Source organism: Carassius gibelio, chromosome B24 (genome assembly GCF_023724105.1).
Source record: "Carassius gibelio isolate Cgi1373 ecotype wild population from Czech Republic chromosome B24, carGib1.2-hapl.c, whole genome shotgun sequence".
Taxonomy (NCBI): domain Eukaryota; kingdom Metazoa; phylum Chordata; class Actinopteri; order Cypriniformes; family Cyprinidae; genus Carassius; species Carassius gibelio.
In genome coordinates, this window is record NC_068419.1 from 19060042 (window position 1) to 19081424 (window position 21383).

Consider the following 21383-nt stretch of genomic DNA (forward strand, 5'->3'; position numbering starts at 1 on the left):
TCCCCAACCGGAAAATGCCAGTTAAAAATGCATGATTTGATGAGAAATATTAAGTATTGTACTTAAGTGTATCAGTAATCTGATTCGTATAAAAGTGTACGATTTGTAGGTAAAACTTCATAGTATTAGTGCAAAAACATCCTACAAAAACTGTAAGATCAACCATTTCACCAAATCATGAATAACTCATGACCGAGGCATCACGCTGAGTCTGACGAGTGCCACAATGCTCTCATGACAGCAAGGCTGCAGCGAGTCACAGCTGCAACATCTCAGCTCATGTCTAAAAAGTTAGTTATATATTTTTTTTATAGGCGAGACATTAATGTGTGAACACACTGGCAGAATAATCTCTATTTTAATCATATTTCTGAATCATGTTTTTATTACACTAAAAATAGAAATGGGATTATTTGTTCATTTTCATGTTCCAGCAACAATATTTCATAATAATCCACTGAAAACAGCGAACATGAACATGATATTTTCCTCTGGCCTGCTATATAAGACATGGGAGCTGTCATCTCTTTTTTCACTCCTTTCCTGACTGAAACACCTGCTCTCAAATGCATTAAAGCTGAGGCGTCTCAAACAAGTCTTATGATAAACCAACTATAACCATGTGCAAGTACAAGCAGCTCCATCAAATATTTACACAGACAAATGTAATTCATTAGTATTAGACCATAAGCACTTGGGTATATAAAAATTAGAGTGGATATAAAGAGGTGTCTGAGGACAATCAGTTCCAGAGATGCAGTCATTCGACAAAAATTTGATCAAATTATCCAAAAAAAAAAAAAAAACTCTCCATGAATAATTGTGTAAAATAAACAAATGTGTGTATGTTTGTATGCACTGGTCAAATGTATGTAGCGCTCAAACAAATGTTTGTATGCACTGGTCAGTCCTTTCTCAAACATCATAACTCACAGAAGAGGAGTGGGAACAGATTTGATTGAATGAGACTAGAACAAACCATGTGTTGACCCATCAGGGCAAATAAATATCATCACTAATAAGGGCCTGAGAATAACTGATCAAGAGTCTTAGTCTTTTTCAGTTAAGAACTAAAATAAAATAAACATAGCATTTCCTTGAATTAACTAAATAACATTTCAATTTATTCAGTAAATTAATGTTATATAAAAATATAGTAAATTAAATAACACTGAATAAAGTGACATTAAATTGTATTGTATTAAACTGCATTGAATTATATGTAAATACTTCATTGAACTGCATTAAAATTTAAATTAATTACATTGAAATAAATGTAATTAAATAACACTAACAATGCATTAAATTGAATTTAATTAATATTAAACTGCATTAAATAAAAAATAAATAGCATTAAACTGCACTGAATTATATTAGATTGAAATAAGTTAAATTAAAAATCAAATATATTATATGAAAGATTTAAATCTAATAAATGTAATTAAATTACACTTAATTAACCTTAACTGTATTAACTATTTCACTGCATTAAATTACATCAAATTAATTTATATTGCATTAAATTGTATAAAATAGAAAAACTGCGCTCAAATTCTTTACATTACAAAAAAGTAAATGATTATATTAAATTGTGATTTTTTTTTCTCCTTCCACCTAATGTGATTGGGTAATTATAGGCAGCAAAGAATGAGGACAGTGAAAAGCTTTAAGCTTATGATATAGCGAGTATAAAGAGCTCTATACAGTGTTAGAAATGGGGTTACCTGGTAAGGGACAATGCTCCCGTGGGCAGTTCCCCATCGTCTGGCTTCGATACCAGCGTTGAGGTAGTTGGCAGCGATGTGAGTGAGACAAGCAACCTGTAGACAAATTGAAGAAGAAAAAAGAAAATAGTTTTAAATCTTAAGGACTGTCAGAAAGCTCATTACACCCTGCTGTTTTGTGAGTTCAGCCATCTTTTTCTTGGTTACAGCATTTAAATAAAGACGTTAAAGGCAACCCCAGTTTTTTTTACGATGCCCAGGTGACATCAGATCAGAAGCCATGCAGCTGAGACAATATTTTGCAATGTACAACCATGCACTGAGAGGACAGAGGTGGAATACTTTGTCAGATCAAAGCCTGTCAGTGATGATTTAACAATCTGCCCAACACCTTGAGCTGAACCCATTCTTCACTTCCCAGCTGCTTTATTTCCATGACGTCTTACGCTGAGGCTGTTGTTTACCGAAACTTTGGTTTCTGTGTTTAAACGGCTGGAAACAATCTAATTTTTTTTCCATATGAGAGCGAAAAAATAATAATAATATCGGTGATGTTTCTTAACTTTCTTCTTCAGTAAGCTCATTAAATGATTAGCAACTGGTCCAGAACTGAATAATAAGAGCAACCTACTGTATAATCCACTCAAGGCATGTGCACCTCATAAGATATTCATAAAAAACTCAAATGAGAAATCAATGTCAATATACAGTGCATCTCAAATTAGAAGTTCACTTATTTCATTTATTCAACTCAACTTGTGAAACTCGTGTATTAAATTAATTCAATGAACACAGACTGAAGTAGTTCAAGTCTTTGGTTCTTTTTTCAACAAATTAGCATATGGTGACATGCCAATCAGCTAATCAACTCAAAACACCTGCAAAGGTTTCCTGGGCCTTCAAAATGGTCTCTCAGTTTGGTTCACTAGTTCACAGAGTGCTGTATCCAAGCATGTTAACAGGAAGTTGAGTGGAAAGAAAAAGTGGAAGAAAAAGATGCACAACCAACCGAGAGAACCACAGCCACAGTTTCAAGAATTTGAGTGAACTTCACAAGGAATGGACTGAGGCTGGGGTCAAGGCATCAAGAACCACCACACACAAATGTGTCAAGAAATTTGGATACAGTTGTCGTATTCCTCTTGTTAAGTGACTCCTGAACCACAGACAACGTCAGAGACGTCTTATCTGGGCTAAGGAGAAGAAGAAGTGGACTGCTGTCCTCTTTTCAGGTGAGAGCAAGTTTTGTATTTCATTTAGAAACCAATGTCCTTGAGTCTGGAGGAAGGGTGGAGAAGCTCATAGCCCAAGTTGCTTAAAGTCCAGTTAAGTTTCCACAGTCTATGATGATTTGTGGTGCAATTTCATCTGCTGGTGTTGGTCAATTGTGTTTTTTGAAAACAAGTCACTGCACCCATTTACAAAGAAATTATGGAGCACTTCATGCTTCTTTCTGCTGAAATTAAGCTTTTTGAAGATGCTGATTTCATTTTCCAGCAGGATTTGGCACCTGCCCACACTGCCAAAAGCACCAAAAGTTGTTTAAATGACCATGGTGTTGGTGTGCTTTACTGGCCAGCAGACTCACCAGACCTGAAGCTCATAGAGAGTCTATGGGCTATTGTCAAGAGGAAGATGAGAAACAAGAGACCAAACAATGCAGATGAGCTGAAGATCACTGTCAAAGAAACCTGGCCTTCCAGACCACCTCAGCAGTGCCACAAACTGATCACCTCAATGCCACAACGAATTGAGACAGTAATTACAGTTAAAGAAGCCCCTACCAAGTATTGAGTTCATGTACAGTAAATTAACTTTCCAGAAGGCCAACAATTTTTTTTCTTATGAAGTGTTCTAATTAGTTGAGATTGGGTTTTTGTTAAATGTGAGCCAAAATCATCACAATTAAAAGAACCAAAGACTTGAATACTTCAGTCTGTGTGCACTGAATTTATTTATTACACAAGTTTCACAATTTGAGTTGAATAACTGAAATAAATTAACTTTTCCACAACATTCTAATGTATTGAGATGCATCCGTACTGTAGTGTGCACTTCAATAAACTTGTCTTAGACATGCTAATATGAAGCGTGCCACCTCACACCTCACAAACTTTTATTCATCACTTTGACTCCTGCTTACAGACAAAAAATACTCTGAAACTGTTTTCAGGCATCAGATAGAACTTGCTGTTAACTGGTTTGATTGATTTATTTGTGGTGCCCGCCATAATATCAAAACTGACTGCCACAAATAGATTTTCGAAAAGGCTTTGAGTCTGAACAAACATGAGAACTACACGTTTCAAAATCGAAACCTGTTGAGGATGTTTTTATATCACCGTATTTCTGAAGGAAACCAGCTGTCTTCAGAACATATTTTCTTGCATGTAATGTCTGATAAAGAAGCATTTTTGAGCGGAGCGCTGCTCTGTTTACAGCTGCAACTGGGGAAACCTCTATTTCTCTGCTTTTTATGCAGTTGTTGACATTGTATCTAAAACGTGATTTAGCAAAAAAAAAAAAAAAATAAACTATAAAGTTACCACTATATTATGTCTTGCATAACCCATGCGTGCAAAGATTGTGCACAATCCTCTCATTGAATATTCTCTGGGTCTGAATCTGGCTCAAATTGATATGGCAATATTGATGCTAATCCTTAACTATACAGGAGCAGACAGAACTTGCTGCTTTGGCCAGGGGCGGGGCAGTACTGGAACACTATCAAAGCTGTTCTCCAATCACAACGCACTGGGACAGCTAACCAATCACAACACATTTCATTTTTCAATAGACGGGCCTTCATCAAACCAAGAACTAATAGAGCCATTTACGCCAGGCTGGTGAGAAAGGTATTGTAATAGTGTAAACTATGTGAAAAATAATGCGTTTTTTTGAACCACTAAGCATGAGAGCTGTTCTAGTACAACCACAAAACAAAATCAAAACTTTGTAAAAGAGCATAATAGGACCCATTTAAAGTAAAAGGAAACCAAACATGTATGCCTTGAAAAGAGCTGCTTGGAGGTATTGGAAAAATCTTCGAGTGAACTGATTTGCCTTACAGAGACCGAACTTGAGTTATTTCCCAGCAGACCCACTGCTGCCCTACAAACTCAAGAGGAGTCAACACTTCATCCAACACTTCCATTCAACAGAAACCTAGAGAAATTAATGAAGTTGCTATAATATCAAAGACAGAAAAGCCAAATAGCATCTTGTTACACTCACAGCACCTCATGTGCTGTTCTCACCACAGATCTTTAATTTAACATGCGATAAACGTTTACAGGGTAGCAAGAGGTCACTGGATATCATCGCTCTCCAAATCTGCTACGCATATGTTCCTCTAGCCAGATATTTTCCAATTAAAACACAATAGCATGAACTAAAGCGCATCCCAGCCTTCTCTCCTGAGCGCGGAACTTGTTCTTGGCACAACATCTGAGAAAAACCTAAAAACTTTTCAAGCTGTTTCACTCCAAACTAAAACCAAAGACATCCCCTGCATAATTGCCCATACTTCTGTTACCTTACTCTACCCAAGCACTGCTTCATAAGATAAATTTTGTTTAGTATTTCATGAATAGTATAAAAAAAATTATGTGTAATCTATTGTTAATAAAAGATATTTTTCTACAAACAGCTGTTACATTTCAGATTGACAGTTCTACAATTAATTTACTTAGGGTAACAAAATCAAAAAGTGTTGAGACTGCAAATTAAAAAACAGAAGGCAGAATCTGAACATGCAACAGTTTCTGCAAGAACGACGACACAGTGCATCTGCTGAGATTCTGAACTGTGCAACCAGTGAAAGATTTGTTATCCCATAAAACCATAGGAGATGATGAGCAAAGAGAAAAAAAAAAAACAGATGAAGAACCAGCAGCTTCTTCAAAGTCTAAGAACTACAAGAAAATGTGTCATTGTGTTTATTTATGGAACATATGAGGTCAAAGGTCAATGTTAACATGCCAGACATACTGTTGTATAGGGATGAGTACTAACATGCTCAATTCACAATTTCTATACAGAAGCTTTTTTACTGACTTATTTCCACAGCTGACTGAGCAATTACATGAGGTATTATTCATTTCAGTAAGTTGTACTGTTTCTTTCAAGACCTTGTGACGTTCATTCATGTTTATTTCATGCTATAACTAGAAGTAAAGAGAAAGAGATGATCGGTTCACATGCCATTTGAACTTAAAGGGTTAGTTCACCCAATAATCAAAATTATGTAATTAATAACTCACCCTCATGTTGTTCCAAACCAGTGAGACCGCCGTTTATCTTCGGAACAAGATATTTTAGATTTAGTTCGAGAGCTCTCAGTCCCTCCATTGAAGCTGTGTGTACGGTCTACTGTCCATGTCCAGAAAGGTAAGAAAAACATCATCAAAGCAGTCCATGTGACATCAGAGGGTCGGTTCGAATTTTTTGAAGCATCGCAAATACATTTTGGTCCAAAAATAGCAAAAACGACGACTTTATTCAGCATTGTCTTTTCTTCCGTGTCTGTTGTGAGAGAGAGTTCAAATCAAAGCAGTCTGGATATCCGGATCGCGAACGAATCATTCAGTTCACCAAATCGAACTGAATCATTTTAAACAGTTCGCATCTCTAATACGCATTAATCCAAGCTGTTAACTTTTTTTAATGTGGCCGACACTCCCTCCGAGTTCAAACAAAACCAAGAATGACCCGCCTGCAAAAAAACAATGCCTTGTAAATTTCTCATTATGCTATATTATTACTAGGGATGCATGATATTATATTTACAGTATCGGAATCAGCCAATTATGACATCGGCATTGGCCAAATATGAAAAATGATACTGATATGATAAATACCTCACGTGTTCAGGGTGTGTTAGTAATAAGATCACGTCAGCATTGTGGTCATTCTTTAAACATTTCAGCATTTATTGGCATTGGCTAAACGCCAAAATGAGTTGAAAGATATCTGCATATATTGTTAATCAACTAGTTAATGAAGAGAATTGGTCCCTAAACTAAAGTATTGCCAATCATTACTTAAAAAGCCCTACTCTGTTAGGTCCAGGAATATCAATTTCAGGAATTTGAGCACAGACATAATGACATTAGCCTATATAACTCAATTGAAGAATAATGATTTCCAAACAACCTGAGGTTTTCCCAGGACATAAAATGCTGCCCATAAATACCAATGTTTGCATCTGGATTAAGGGAAACTGTGTGGTTATCTAATGCCCTCTGTGCTTTTGCCATTGCAGAGAACCTATAAATTTGCTGAAGGGTTAGATTACTACGACCACAGGATGATCAGTGGGAAATGTTTGGAAAGAGGCAGAACCCACTTAACTTTGCCAGCTTAGGGTCTACCACAGAAACCATGACCCACCATCCCTTCAGCCCACATATAAGACACATGCATACGATAAATTCCTATTAGCCATGTACCAGAAAATCCATGCACAAAATCCAATAGTCATTGAAAAGAGCCCGGGTGACTTCTCCTGAAATGGGAAGCAATTAAAAATGTATGAGGGGGACAAGTAAAAAAGTTTCAAGAGAGAATGTACTCGAACCACAACAGACGATCACAATCACATTATTGGAACCATTTCTGGAATCCACATCCTTCTTTCAAAGCGGTATCATTCAGGGGACGAGCGCTCTGACTCGTTAGCTCTGCACAAAGGTTTTGCAGTATCATGTCAGAAACGAGTCGGATGTGTTGTGGATCTTTATGGATCTTTTGAATGATCTTTACAGAAATCTTAGGGGACAAGATGACAGACTTAAAATCCAGCTCTTCGCAAGAGCAGCGTGGGATAACAGATTTAACTCAGATGCCTGATTCTTAAACCTTTTATTCATTTGCTACAGTAGGTTTACACGGAGTACAAGGCTCTGTTCCAAAACACAGCTGCCCATGTAGGCAGCACTTTAAGGCAGCATGATTACAAGGCCTTCTGAAACACCTTCTTTCGGTCAGAATCTAACGTTGCGTTGCAAGCTTTTTTGTAAAAAAAAAAAATATATTATTGTATAATGTACTGGACTTGTACTGGATTTGTACTGGATGTACTGGCGATGCAGTTCTGAGAATTTATTTTGTACTTATTTATTTTATTAAAATTGGGGGGTGGGTACCACAGTTTCCACAAAAAGATATTATTGTTGTCAAAACTGATACTATTCTGAAATGTTTCTTGAGCATCAAATCAGCATATAAGAATGATTCCTGAAGATCATGTGACACTGAAGAGGAATGATGCTGAAAATACAGCTGCATTTTACAATATCTCCAATACAATATAGAAAATAGTTCTTTATCATTATAATATCATTTCACAACACTGCTGTTTTTACTGTATTTTTTATTAAACCAATAATGCCTTGGCAAGCAGAAGAGTCTTTTTTTCAAAAAGAAAACAGAAAAAAAGAAACCTTCCAACCCTAAACTTTTAAACATTATTGTAAATTGTACACATAATACCATGTACACTCTTAAAAATAAATGTTCTTTATTGGCATTGATGGTTTCATTAAAAACTTTTAATATCCATAGTGATGTAAGTTTCCATTCCACAAAATCTCTTTATACTAAAAACGGTTCAGATTCAGATGTTCTTCACACAAAGAAAAAAAAAACTGTTTCTTTTAACTAATCACAGAAAGCTTCTTCTTTCTTTTTCTTAACCAAAAATGGTTCTACTATGGTTCCCCATTTTGTTCCAAACCGGAGTTTTTTTCTTCTGTTGAGCACAAAATAATGATATTTTGAATAATGTTGGTAACCAAATGGTAGTGTACCTTTAAAATGAACTATAGCTTTAAAAGTTGTATTATTATTCCCTGTGAGCTGCCTTTGAGGTCACTGCTCAGGATAGTTGATAGGCAAGCGTTTGGTATTTTCCTGCATTTCGAGAGCGATTAGTCACACAGCAATTAAAGCTCAGCATGAGCAAAGACGGCACATTTCCGGCATACTTCGGTCAGGTCCTTCATCACCCGAGCAAGAACATTTACGAAGAATGCAACCAGACAGACCTTCCTGCAACAAATTAAGTGTGACTCATTTTGTTTCATTACAATCATATTTGAGGATATTAAAAGCTTAGCTCTAAAATTTGTGAAAGTTGACTCATTCACATTAAAACTCTTAACTGCAACTAAAATTTCGAAATAACGTGTTCCTCAATCCCTCCACATTCTTATCACGGTATGAAATGTCCCATTTCTGCAGAACTCAAAGTGGCTCTCTTCAAATAAACAGAGGAAGACGCAGACCAAATCTGTCTTGTGAGGTTTGGACTCTAATAATGCTTTTCTGATTGAGTAATCTTCAACAGTCATTTTTCTGAGTTTTCTCTTCATTATTCGGTGTCGAAACACAATGAGAAGCGGTTTGGAGGAAACACTTTTGTCATTCAGCATAAAATGAAAAACACGTTTGCTGCATGCAAATATTTATCTATCGAGACTTTAGTCAATCTCGAATTTCTGCTCAGAAAGCAGCCGCAGCTGAAAAGGTTATCTGAGGTTTCAGGTAGTTACTATGGTGAAAAACTCAACAAAAGCATCCTGTTAAGTGACACTGCAGATGCAAAAGTCATTTGAAAGAAAACTGCTAGCTAAACTGTACATCTCCATCCCAATCTTTAAGTTTTCACATGCAATTAAAACACAAGGAGGGAATATAAAGCATACACCAAGTGAACCAAACGTCATGCATCAGATTTCTATTGGAACACGATGATGTTTGTGGAAAATAACCATCGACACACGTTCATGAACACGTAAACTTAGCATCTCACGCTCCATTGATTCCCATGATGCTACACTATTGGCTTCTCAATCGGCTGCTTACGGCGTTGACGTCTTCCGAGCGAGCATTTCTATTTAGATCCTCTGTAATCTTGCATTTCCAGGCAGGATTGGAAGTCGGCAGGCCAGAAGTTTTTTTGAAGTCGCTCATTCAAAAACCAAAAGAAAATGGCAGGTGCAAATTACTCAAAATCACATTTGTAAATGGTGGGCTATTTTCTCCACAAGGACAGGTATTCAACTGCCTCAAAACCGGTTTTGTTCATGAAATACGCAGTGGCATGGAAGGAAAGCCTACTGCTACTTACAATACAAATTAGCATTTACCCCTTAGCATGCCTACCACACCATTATTTACGCCAGGAACAAATTGAGCTGAGTCACCACTTACATAAAGAAGAAAAGCCAATCCAAAAAGTACTTGTGACGAATCTTAAAGTTCAAGTTTAAAGTGACCTCATGAATTAGAAACTTCACTTAAAAGACTTAACATTATATAAATGTACACGAAAACAATATTCAAGGTGAAAAATTAAGAAATACACTATGAACATTAGGAAATATATATCCTTTTCACTCCACACAAACCACCCAAAGCCAAATCTATCAAGCCATTACGCTAAATTAAAAAGCACATGCTGAAGTCTAGTAGCTAGGGACTATGATTGGTTTATAAGCTTATACAGTTATGGAGAGCTGATTTATTTATACTGTAAAGTGAAACGCTGATGTTTTCTCTTGAGTCAGGAATGGGTCCGATTAAACTCACTTCCAGGGAACTGCATTCTTTCAAGCCAAAGAAACAAAACAGAGTGGTCTGGTTCAGTTTAAAAAGCTCAAAGGGCAAGAGACAACAACTGCAGCCCTGAAATCTGAATAAGGGCCTGAATATTTCATCATGCAGATAATCTATGAAGTACAGTCGGTGTTATTGAACTGTCAGTTAAAAAGCATGAAAGTGAAATGACGTCCTGTATCAAAAATGAACTCAATGTTAGAAAATAACTGACACATTAAAGAGACTTCCAATTGGTTCCACTTCTATATGCCAAGCATATCTGCCTCTAAATGTTTTCTGAATGAGAAATTATATAGTTTATTGAATTTATGGAAACCTTACATATTATGCCTTTGAATCGATACTCCAAAATGTATTAATGGAAGTGAAATCTTGATTTGAGTGAACTATTGATAAGTTTATAATGAGAGAATAAAGAGACTATAAATAAAGAGAGTGATCACAATCACTTTTACAGTTTAGTGTCATTATACAAAAATATTTGACTGAAATTAGAATAAAATATTCTGTAATTACCATATCTTAATAAAATCAGCTAATAGATTTCAAAACCTATTTTAAGCTTATGATTAAAAACAGTAACAATTATTTATCTTAACCTCGTTCTAACATTCAATTAATTAACATTATTAAAAAGCATCTTCATATAAGGGCCTTCCAGGAGCCTCCAATTTCTGTGCATGCACAACTGGTGGATTTTATTTTTGTTACCATTTTAAAGAGAAAGTTCACTCATAAATGAGAATTTGCTGATGTAGATCAGTTTGTTTCTTCATGGGAACAGATTTGGAGAAATGTAGCATCAGTGTCTCACCAGTGGATGCCCTGCAGTGAATGGGTGCCGTCAGAACGAGAGTCCAAACAGCTGATAAAAACATCACAATAATCCACACCACCCCAGTCCAGCAGTTAATGTCTTGTGAAGTGAAAATCTATGTGTTTCTAAGAAATTCAGCTCAAACTGTTGCTCGTGGCTAAAATAAATCACCTTCAAACTTTCTTCAGGGAAAAAGTCATCTTGTCTGAAGCAGAAGTTTACAGTTGAAAACAGTTCAAAACAAATATTTTGGGGGGATTTTGATGTGAGAGGACAACAGAGGATTAACTTTTGCACTGGAGGAAGCGTTATTATGGATTATGGACAGAAACATTGGTTTACAATTAAATGTTTTATGGATTTGTTTACTACAAAAACGCAGCCGTTGGCTTCAGAAGACATTAATTAATGAACTGGAGTGGTGTGGATTACTTGTGGATTATTGTGATGTTATTATCAGCTGTTTGGACTCTCATCTGATGGCACCCATTCACTACAGAGGATCCTTTAGTGAGCAAGTCATGCTACATTTCTCCAAATCTGTTCTCATAAACAAACAAACTCATCTAGCCTAAATCTTGGATGACATTTTCGTTACTGGGAGAACTTCCATGCTTTTGTTTGCAGATAGGTAAATGTCGCACCTGTGAAGACAGAAGATTGCAGTCTATATGAAGGCCTCGTCCTGTTTTCTGTCTCTGAAGCAAAGCAGCCATGACGGCTCCCTGAGTGTATAAACCAGTGGCCAGATCGGTCATAGCGACACCTGGCCTGACTGGGTCTCCATCCTTAAAAGAAAAAAAAAAGATAAATAAACTGAATATAAAGGATCTAAAATAGGATATAGCATTTAAGGTGGAGTGTGGCATTCATTTCAATGTTCGAAACAAATGGTGTGGGTTTGGGAAGGGGAAGGGTATCGGTTTCTTCCACCAAAATTGCACAATTTGTTGATGCTATAAATTAGAAGCACATCAGATCATTGTCCTCACCTCAGGACCAGTGATGTGCATCATACCAGACACCGCAGATGCAATGGAGTCATATCCAGGCTTGTGTGACTCGGGGCCCGTCTGTCCATATCCTGAAAAAGTGAACAGACGTAGTTATTGATTATATGTTTTGTATAGAATAACCAAGTCAGAGCTACAATCTCCAGGATATTCTGCTTTGCCAGAGAATGTGGGCGAAGACCTGATTACATTTCTATTATCCTCAGAGCTGTCAGATTAATTTGATTCTAGGAACTCCATCGTAGTTCTAAGACTTTTGACTCACTACACATCTATGGATGTGTTTATTTCCTTGGCAGAGGTATGAGCGGCTTAAGGAAAATCTGTCATGCCCTAGTATGAAAACAGCAATGTTCTGGCCAGAGTTTGTGCAAGAATATTTCACAAAGCAGCATCGCTTCATAACATTTTTCCTTCTCTCTTTGCTTTAATTACTTGTGTTTGCTAAGGCAACAATCACTGTTATTACCGTACTGCTAATACTCAGATTTAAGAATAAATAAATAAAAATAATAATAAAGTAGTAAACCATGTGTTACAGAATTGCAAAGAGTAAAAAATAAATAAAATAAATAACAATATTAACAATAAAAATACAGTACCATTGTTTACAGTATTATGGGTCGTCTGTATATTTTTAACCATATATTTCATTAAGTGATGTAATGTACAAATACCAATCTACCTAAACCACCAAAATCTGCTTTTTGCCTTAAATGTACTGATAAACACCATAATACAAGGAAAAAATTAAGTAAATAGACAACAGAAAACATCACACAAAATCATACCATGCTAACTAATAACTAAAATTAAGGAAAAATAAAATGATCCATACAAAATATGTGACGTGTCACACAGTGATTTCTGAAAATGCGCTTTTACTTTTTCCATATGGTAATTTATAGTTCTTACTTGAAAAAAAAAAAAATCTGATTACATAGAAGCCCTTTACTATTTTTTCACTGTATATGTTAAGGTAACTTCCAGTTAACCAGGGTTTACTATAGCATTTTTACAGTGATTTTCAAGAATTTTTACACCATTCAGACTGGAATGAGAACTCAAATCATGCTAAAGTTGCTGAGGAGAGGGGTGAGCTTTTACATTTCTAAGTGAATGATCAAGACCCTGGCAAATCCCTTGCAAATATACAGCTTTTCTCTTCACAAAATCAACAAGGATCATCTGTTTGGACTCTTATTCTGACAGCACCCATTCACTGCAGAGGAACCATTGGTGAGCAAGTGATCTAATGCTAAAATTAATTAAATCTGTACAAATGAAGACACAAACTCATTAACATCCTGGAAGGCCTGAGGATGAGAAAATATATAGAACATTTTCAAACAAAAAAGGCTAAACTAATTATTCAAACTTGTATTTTAGCAGTCATTCAGCGAGATTAGAGAACTGGTTTCTAAGAGAATCACAACAACAGCAGAATTAACTAGATGTAGTGTTGTCTCCATTCATCAGACAGCCCAGGTTTCTCCACTGCCAGCTTTGACACCATGTGAAAGGCATCTAATGCCAAACCTCAGCACATCTGGGTGTGGAGGCCCATCTAATGAAGGACAGATGCTGAAAATGACTCGCCTTCTCAGGCGCCACTTAATCCGCTTTAATTTGCTGTAAAGAAATGAAACCCCAATAATAAAAAGAAACGGGGAGCTTAGTCGCTTCTGTGGACGCCGAGCACCCAGGAGACCTCAACCGTCTCCAGAAGAGGAACAGGAGTCTGTGGTTCTCCTTCTCTGTACTGATTACTCCACGTTAACCAGACTAGACAATGTGTGTCTCACCCGAAAACACCCGTTCCATATCTTCATGGACCGTAACAGACATGATGCACTCCTGATAAAAACTGTGTGAAATCAAAACCAACCTTTTATAGTGGGAACATGAAAAAATGGATAAATCTGAAGGGTATTCTGGTGTTTTTTGTTAGTTATCCGAGTTAACTAGCTGTTGCATTCAAAACAGTGTTCTACCGGGTCGTCCAAAAACCCAAATGGCTCAGAATTACAACCCAAATGGTAATATTTTTGACGAAAGGAAGAGTATTTCAAGCATATAATGAGCATGCTCGATACTTTAACCCTGCAGGAAGAAGAAAAACCTTCTATAGTAAAAAACAGACAAAGATTCGATGCTTTCGGGCCAAGTTTGGTCATCGTTACGCCAGCAATGGCAAATCCCAAGGTTCCTGACAATGCTGATGTCAACATCTGATTAATCTCCCATGTGTGGGACCTCTTTTTTTTTTGGAGTGCAAGGCGAATTATGTCTCGTATCAAAGATGCTTCTAGTCTGCCAAGTCATGGTTTTAAGCCTCTACGGGGATTTGCACGAGCAATCACAATGTATAGGTTACACAGTGCCGTTTCCTGATGAAATTGGGCCAAAATAAAAAATGGGTCACTCCCAAATTGCTACTGGGCCACAATTTTGCCCCCTCAGGACTGAAGCAATAAACCAAAGGATGTCAATAAATCAACTGACGGCATGCCACTGCAAGGCCCATTACAAATAAATTAGAAAAGACTGCAGAACTGCTACAGCATGTGAGATACAAACCAGCCATAAATGAATGACTTCCCTTATTCCTGATTGGGGTGTCCAATTAATCACAGTTCGTGGTGGGGCAGGAGACTGGTAATGATATTTGCTTAAAGCAAAGATTTAAAGGCTTCAACAAGAGAGCCACAGCAGACCTCTAGTGCTGGATCCAACATTCCCAATCTAAGGCCTGTTTGCCGAGCGTATGCAGTTTTTTTTCCGTGCCTATGTTAACAGGTCAGCACATCCACACTGCACACAATGCAATCCAGGAGCAGTGCATATGTAGTCGTCTATTATTGTTGTGCTCCATGAGCTGAATTAAAGTGACAGCACATTGTTCACGGTAAAAGTGGACATAGATGGACACAAAAATGTGGAAATTACACCATAAATGCATTTAATTTAAGTCTACTGTGTTTCACAGTCAACACGTATGGCTTTTGGCTAGGTTTAATTGTTTTGCCACTTGCTTAAGCAACTTTTCAACAATGCATTGATACTGATATCTTTATATTTACTGTGCAAAATGTACATACTTTGCAAGACTCTGTTAATGTACTGTGTAAAAAGAGAATCACAATGCTGAAAAAGCATGAAAGGGATAGTTCACACACAAATTAAATCAACAGAATGAACGAAAGCACGAGTCAATCAATCAATCAGTCAGTCAATATACTGATATCCACAGGTTTAAGGAAACCAAAACCACAGAAGGCACAATGATGACAATCGACTAGAGGAAAATTCCTGTCAAATAATAAATCAAATAGCACTTGTGGAAACTAAGCGTTCCAGACTGATTTTACACTCAAGAAGAAAGTGAAAAATCCTTTCAGAAGGGGAAAATTAAATGATACAGGATGAGCAGAGTAAATCACTCCAATTTAACCGTCCAGCATCTACAATTTAATGAGGTCTTGTGGGTTACGCCTCCAAATCTTTATAAGCAGCGCGAGACATGGGAATCCAGCTGTGATTTGTGATCTTACAGAGAACAGCAGAAAAAACGCAGTCTTTGAGTGCAAATCATTGCTAACCGCAAGACGTGTCATTGCAGTGTTGACACAATGTAACGACTAAGATCACTGCCAACATGACAGCATTGTTTGCTGAACTCATTTGAATGGTTTGAATTTTTCTGCGTGCTGATAGATGCTGTAATTTATACTACCTCATGTTCCCATGTAAATAAAAACAGACATTTCTCAGTAGTTCAGCAACAGTATTAAATCCAGATGCAATCTGTAGTAAAATATTTTATACCTATATAATCTAAAAAAAAATCCATGTTAGTTTGACAAAAACTGGTGACTTTTTATGACAGAAATGTGTGCTTGAGAAATGTGTGCTTGTCTACAGAAATGCTGATTTCCATTTCCTTGTCAAGTGTGACTTGACTGCAGGATTTATGGGTGCATGACACGTGAAACCAATCACCAAAGCAGCCAGCGTGGTGACAGTGCCCATCCGCTTCAGATTAGCGTGGCTACAGAACAATTAAAGCGTGGCTTTGTTTATGAGTGTGATTAAAAAAAATATTCAGACAGTAAAGTAAATTAGCCTTTTCATAAGGGCCATACAACTGAAAACATTAGGGTTTACGGGTTAAAAGCAGGCCAGATTTAGAATACCATAGGTGTGTCCCACAGTACAGAAAACCTGGCTTTTACATGGATACCTGGAGACGTAAAGGTAATGAGCACTTCAGCTTTTTGTTGCAGCGGTCTTCCTCCATTTATACAAACACACCCAGTTTCTCTGTTAATTCATGTCATAGACTGCATCATAAATGCATAATAAAAGAGAAAACGCTTAAAAAATGTGCAATGACACACATATCTTCAACAGGCAGGGAGCCGGGTCCACTGGGGGGCCTCAAGAACACAAATACAAACATTAAAAAAAATAATAATAATAAAAAAAGATTATTAATGTCAATATAATCTAAATTCAATCTAAATAAAATGCTAAAACCATTAATATGTAAATTATTTATCATATAATTTGATAACATAATATCATAAAACATTGAATATATATATATATATATATATATATATATATTTTTTTTTTTTTTTTTTTTTTTTTACCACAGCTTGATGTTGTAAACACGTTACCCTAATTTGCAACTAAAAACAGATGCGTGTGAACTGTAAAATCTATTTGGGAGCATGTTTGCATGTGGGTCTTAAAGCGGTGTAAAAACATCAGTTTTATGAAATTTAAAAGTTAAAAAGTCTTGAATGCCTTAATAAAAGAACATTTAAATACTTAACATAAATAGTCTTAAAAGAATAAAACATATACATATAGTCAACATTTGAAGTGGATCAAAACCTTTCATCAAGGTTGTCCTAAAACCAAAATGCGATCTTGTCTTAGGACAACTTTGATTAACTTTTTTTGATTCACTTCAAATGTTGACTACTGTGTGTATATATATATATATATATATATATATATATATATATATATATATATATATATATATATATATACACAACACATATATAAAATGTAAAAAGGTCTTACATTTGGGGATGGAAAAACAGGAATTGGGTAGTGGTTGACCGATATATCGCCAAGGCCGATATTTGGCATTTTTCAGATATCAGCCGATAAGTTTTCTGCTTGGCCGATGTGTTTGAGGCGGGACTTTTATTTTGACGGTGCTGAGAGCAGCAGCACCTGAACACACAGGGCTCACACTCTCTCTCTTGTTTACTGTTGTCATTAACAGTTCCGTCTAATACAGATAGAACGGATAAACAGAGCAATTAATGTATACAAAAAGTATTGGATTGATTGCTTTTATATTATTAGTAATAGAAAGGCAAATGTTATAATACTTTTTTGATTGGCATCAGCATTAAGCAAAGACGCATTTATATAATTCATACAAATCTTTGAATGACTAATGAATATTTTTACTTTATACATTTGCCCACTGTCATATTCATATCATATCAAATGAGGGTTACCCTGGCTTTATTAGAAAAATATTTTTCCAAATGCACACAAACTTCCCAGAATACTGAGTGCCCTGTTGGTTATGGTGTTTACTTTCTTTTTAATTTAATTTAATTTTTTATTAAATATTTATTTTATTTATCTAAAGTATGTTTATTGTACACATTTATTTTTTAATCCACTGCCAAATTCTTTCAAATTTATTTTTAATATTGGCTTTATATCAGCCCCCTGCTTTCCAAGATATCGGCATCGGCTGTCAAAAAAACTATATCAGTCAACCACTAGAATTGTGATAGAGTTTAATGTGATTATTAACATTCAAAAGACTATGATTTAATAAAAAAAAATCTCAGAGATGCACATTCAATGTCAAAACGCAGAGCTGTTGCACATTCTACAGACTCTGGCTATCAGAGTGGTTTACAATCAATATATAACATGCATTTATGTCAAGAGACAGTCATAATAATTAAGAGTATATCATAAATGTTTACTTAATGGTGTTTATACAGTAATATGTTGTAAATGGTTGTATTTTATGCTAAATCTATTTAAATGAGCAGCTGACAATGGTCACATTTCAAAATAAAAGTCCAAATGTATTTCTGGATTGTTTATAACTAAAAGTCCTGAAATATGCACACAAAAAAAAAAGGGAATCATGGTTATTTTAAACTGGTATTCAGTTTTTATTTTCAACTCACTTTTGATAAGACACATTTATAAAACATGCAACTTTGTCATAATTACAGCAGAAATCATGCAAATAGCTTTTACCGGGGACTCTTTTCATACTGCAAATATTGTGTTCACCTGTGATAGAGCAATAGATGAGCTGAGGGGCCACTTTACTCAACTCCTCGTACCCGAGTCCCATCTCATTCAGCTTCCCGGGCAAGTAATTCTCCACCAGAACATCACAGACTCTGGCAAGCTGACAGAAGAGACAATGCAGTGCGAGAGACAAGGTGTTCAAGCCAAAATATATCAAACAGCAACAGTTCTGTAATGCATCGAAGTATAAAAACACTGAACTTCTACCTCAGTTACAAGTTTGGTCCCCAGTGGATCTTTAATATTAACAGCAATGCTCTGCAAGAAAGGAACCACAATTACAATAGCGAAAATGAGGATCTCATGCATTTTAAAGATGAAAATTGATAAGATACGAATAAAACGGAGTATACCTTTTTGTTCCTGTTCACACTCAGAAAATAAGCGCTCTCTTCACCCACAAACGGAGGGCCCCATGCTCTCGTGTCGTCTCCGGAGCCTGCCACACATTCATTCACAGCTCAATACAGTTCAGCAGAGTTCACCGTCAGTGTTTAGAGCTAACAAAGAATCAGTTTTACAGACAACACAAAGCATTTAATATGATGAATGTCCTTCCAGTGGAAACAGCACTACCTTCCTCAAAATACTTGCTTTGCTGGCATGCTTGGTCAAATAACAGTTTAATATACATGCAAGCAAACTAATAAATTTGTATTATTATTATTTTAGAGCTTGATTCACTTTCAGTATATAAAAAACAGTGGCAAAGAAGAAATAACTTCCTTCGGCAGAATTTGCACTTTGGGATGAAACTAATCCTTGAAATGATGCCAACATCTTAAACTAGAATTCATGCACTATGTCAAATAAGATGTGCACTATTTACACAAAACTTACCTGGTCGCTCAACCTTGATCACCTCGGCTCCCAAATCTCCCAATATCATAGTAGCAAAAGGGCCAGCCAAAACCCTGCATTGCACACCGTGTAGTCACTTATTTTGTGTATATATATATATATATATATATATATATATATATATATATATATATAGCAAATAAAATAGTAGTGTATTGTGATTGAGAAGCATGCTATGAATGCACAGCTCGTACCTCGTCAGATCTAAGACTTTCACTCCATCTAGTGGTCTGACCTGACCTTCACAGAGAAAAGAGTTTAAATTATTAACAATAAATCATTCTAGGATTCCTCATTGATAGATTAAAAAAAAAAAGTGAAGAAAAAAAAACATTATTCATACAAACTGTGAATAAAAGTCTATACAGCATCTAAATAATATCCATTTCATGAGAGCTCATCCCTGACAGTGTTCAGCTTGATTATATGATTAACAAAACCTTGAAATCACACCCTGTCTAGCTTGTCAAAGGGCAAACGGGTTAAAAAATAACCAATCCTTCAATATTTTAGAAAAATAAAATAAAATAAAAGACAAAAGCGGTATTACTGTTGACTATATATTTTTCTGTTTCTTTTAAATGCATGTGTGTGTATACATAAACCAGCAGGTGTGTACACAGTTATGTTAAAATAAACTGATGTTCACATCACTTCCACAAAGTAAACACGTAGGTATCTGTGCATCCGCCATCAAATAAAGTGTTCATATAAAGTACACAATCGCAAAGTGACTGTAGAGGACTATGACACTAATGTTTGATCACACAACGCCTGAGCTGCTCGGTTTATAACACGGCTGCTACCTTGCAGTTTGGCAGAGATTGGTCGTCTTATAGTCACACACTTCGTCTTATTCGGATGTAGAAACTGTGATGTTCTGCTTAGATCAGACAAAACTCTCATCAGAACGCTTCCCGACATGTTGACTCGACGTTTACGTAAGTTACGCAACGTCTAGCCCCGCCTCCGCGATTAGAAAAGTAACATGTATCACATGACAACGCAGCTCACGCCACTTTAATCATTTTGAATCCAACTTTTTTTTTTTTTTGTAAGTCAAAGCAGCATTAAAAAAAGAAAAAACAGAAAATAAAAATGAACCAGAAAGATATTATCCACGAAATAACTTAAAATAAATTATCAATCAAAAAGTTTTCAAGAATTTAATAAATTTATTTTGCTTTTTGCTTTTTGCTTTTTGCTTTTTCGTACCTTTCTCAGATATTGAATTAGGTCAATTTTAAATAGTATGATGTTCGGTTTATAGTTTGCCTTTTTGTTACACTTAAATATTTAATCTCAAATTCAGTATTCTTATTGTTCCAAATAATAGGATCTAAGTTCTATGTATAACCATATAAATAGAACCTGTTTATGGAAATACCCTGATTGAGCTTGTTTACATCAAAATCTCACAAATATAAAAAAAAAATATATATATATATATATATATATATATATATATATATATATATATATATATTCAGGATATTTCCTATTTATTTCTTTATCCGTATATTGTTTAAATATGCAGTTAGCAGCATTGAAATCAAGTACATTTAGACACCCCTCTTCAATTGGATCGCATAAAATAGTCTTTTATAAATTGTGTCTTTGTTTAGATTATCTATATTGGCTTAAAGTGGCACATAACACCCATGTTAATTGATATGTTTTGTCCCTGATGAAAAAAGAATAAAGAAATATAAACAGTTGATCTTTTTTACACATGCATTCATATAAAATATGTACAAACACAATATATATATATATATATGTATATATATATATATATATATATATATATATATATATATATATATATATATATATATATATATATATATATATATATATAATTTACAAATATTCCAGTAAACATATGAATATAAATGCTTTAACTCGTGTGTCCAAACTGTTGGTGCAAATGCTTTTTTTCTTCTTCTTCTTCTTTAGGAAGTGACTGATCCA

General features: G+C 35.5%; 1 protein-coding gene across 2 annotated transcripts in view; it reads right to left on the reverse strand.

The window, feature by feature from the left end:
- sugct (succinyl-CoA:glutarate-CoA transferase) overlaps positions 1–20370 on the reverse strand; it is a 110609-nt gene extending 90239 nt beyond the window's left edge. For both annotated transcript variants that reach the window (XM_052595765.1, XM_052595766.1), the window contains exons 1-9: positions 20216–20370; positions 19604–19649; positions 19389–19462; positions 18902–18987; positions 18756–18806; positions 18528–18648; positions 12156–12247; positions 11808–11951; positions 1725–1820 (exon numbers count right to left, since the gene is read on the reverse strand). In XM_052595765.1, coding sequence (XP_052451725.1) covers positions 1725–1820; positions 11808–11951; positions 12156–12247; positions 18528–18648; positions 18756–18806; positions 18902–18987; positions 19389–19462; positions 19604–19649; positions 20216–20333 — 828 coding nt within the window. In that variant the 5' untranslated portion in view covers positions 20334–20370. The remainder of the gene's footprint in view (positions 1–1724; positions 1821–11807; positions 11952–12155; positions 12248–18527; positions 18649–18755; positions 18807–18901; positions 18988–19388; positions 19463–19603; positions 19650–20215) is intronic.
- Between the last annotated feature and the right edge of the window lie 1013 nt (positions 20371–21383).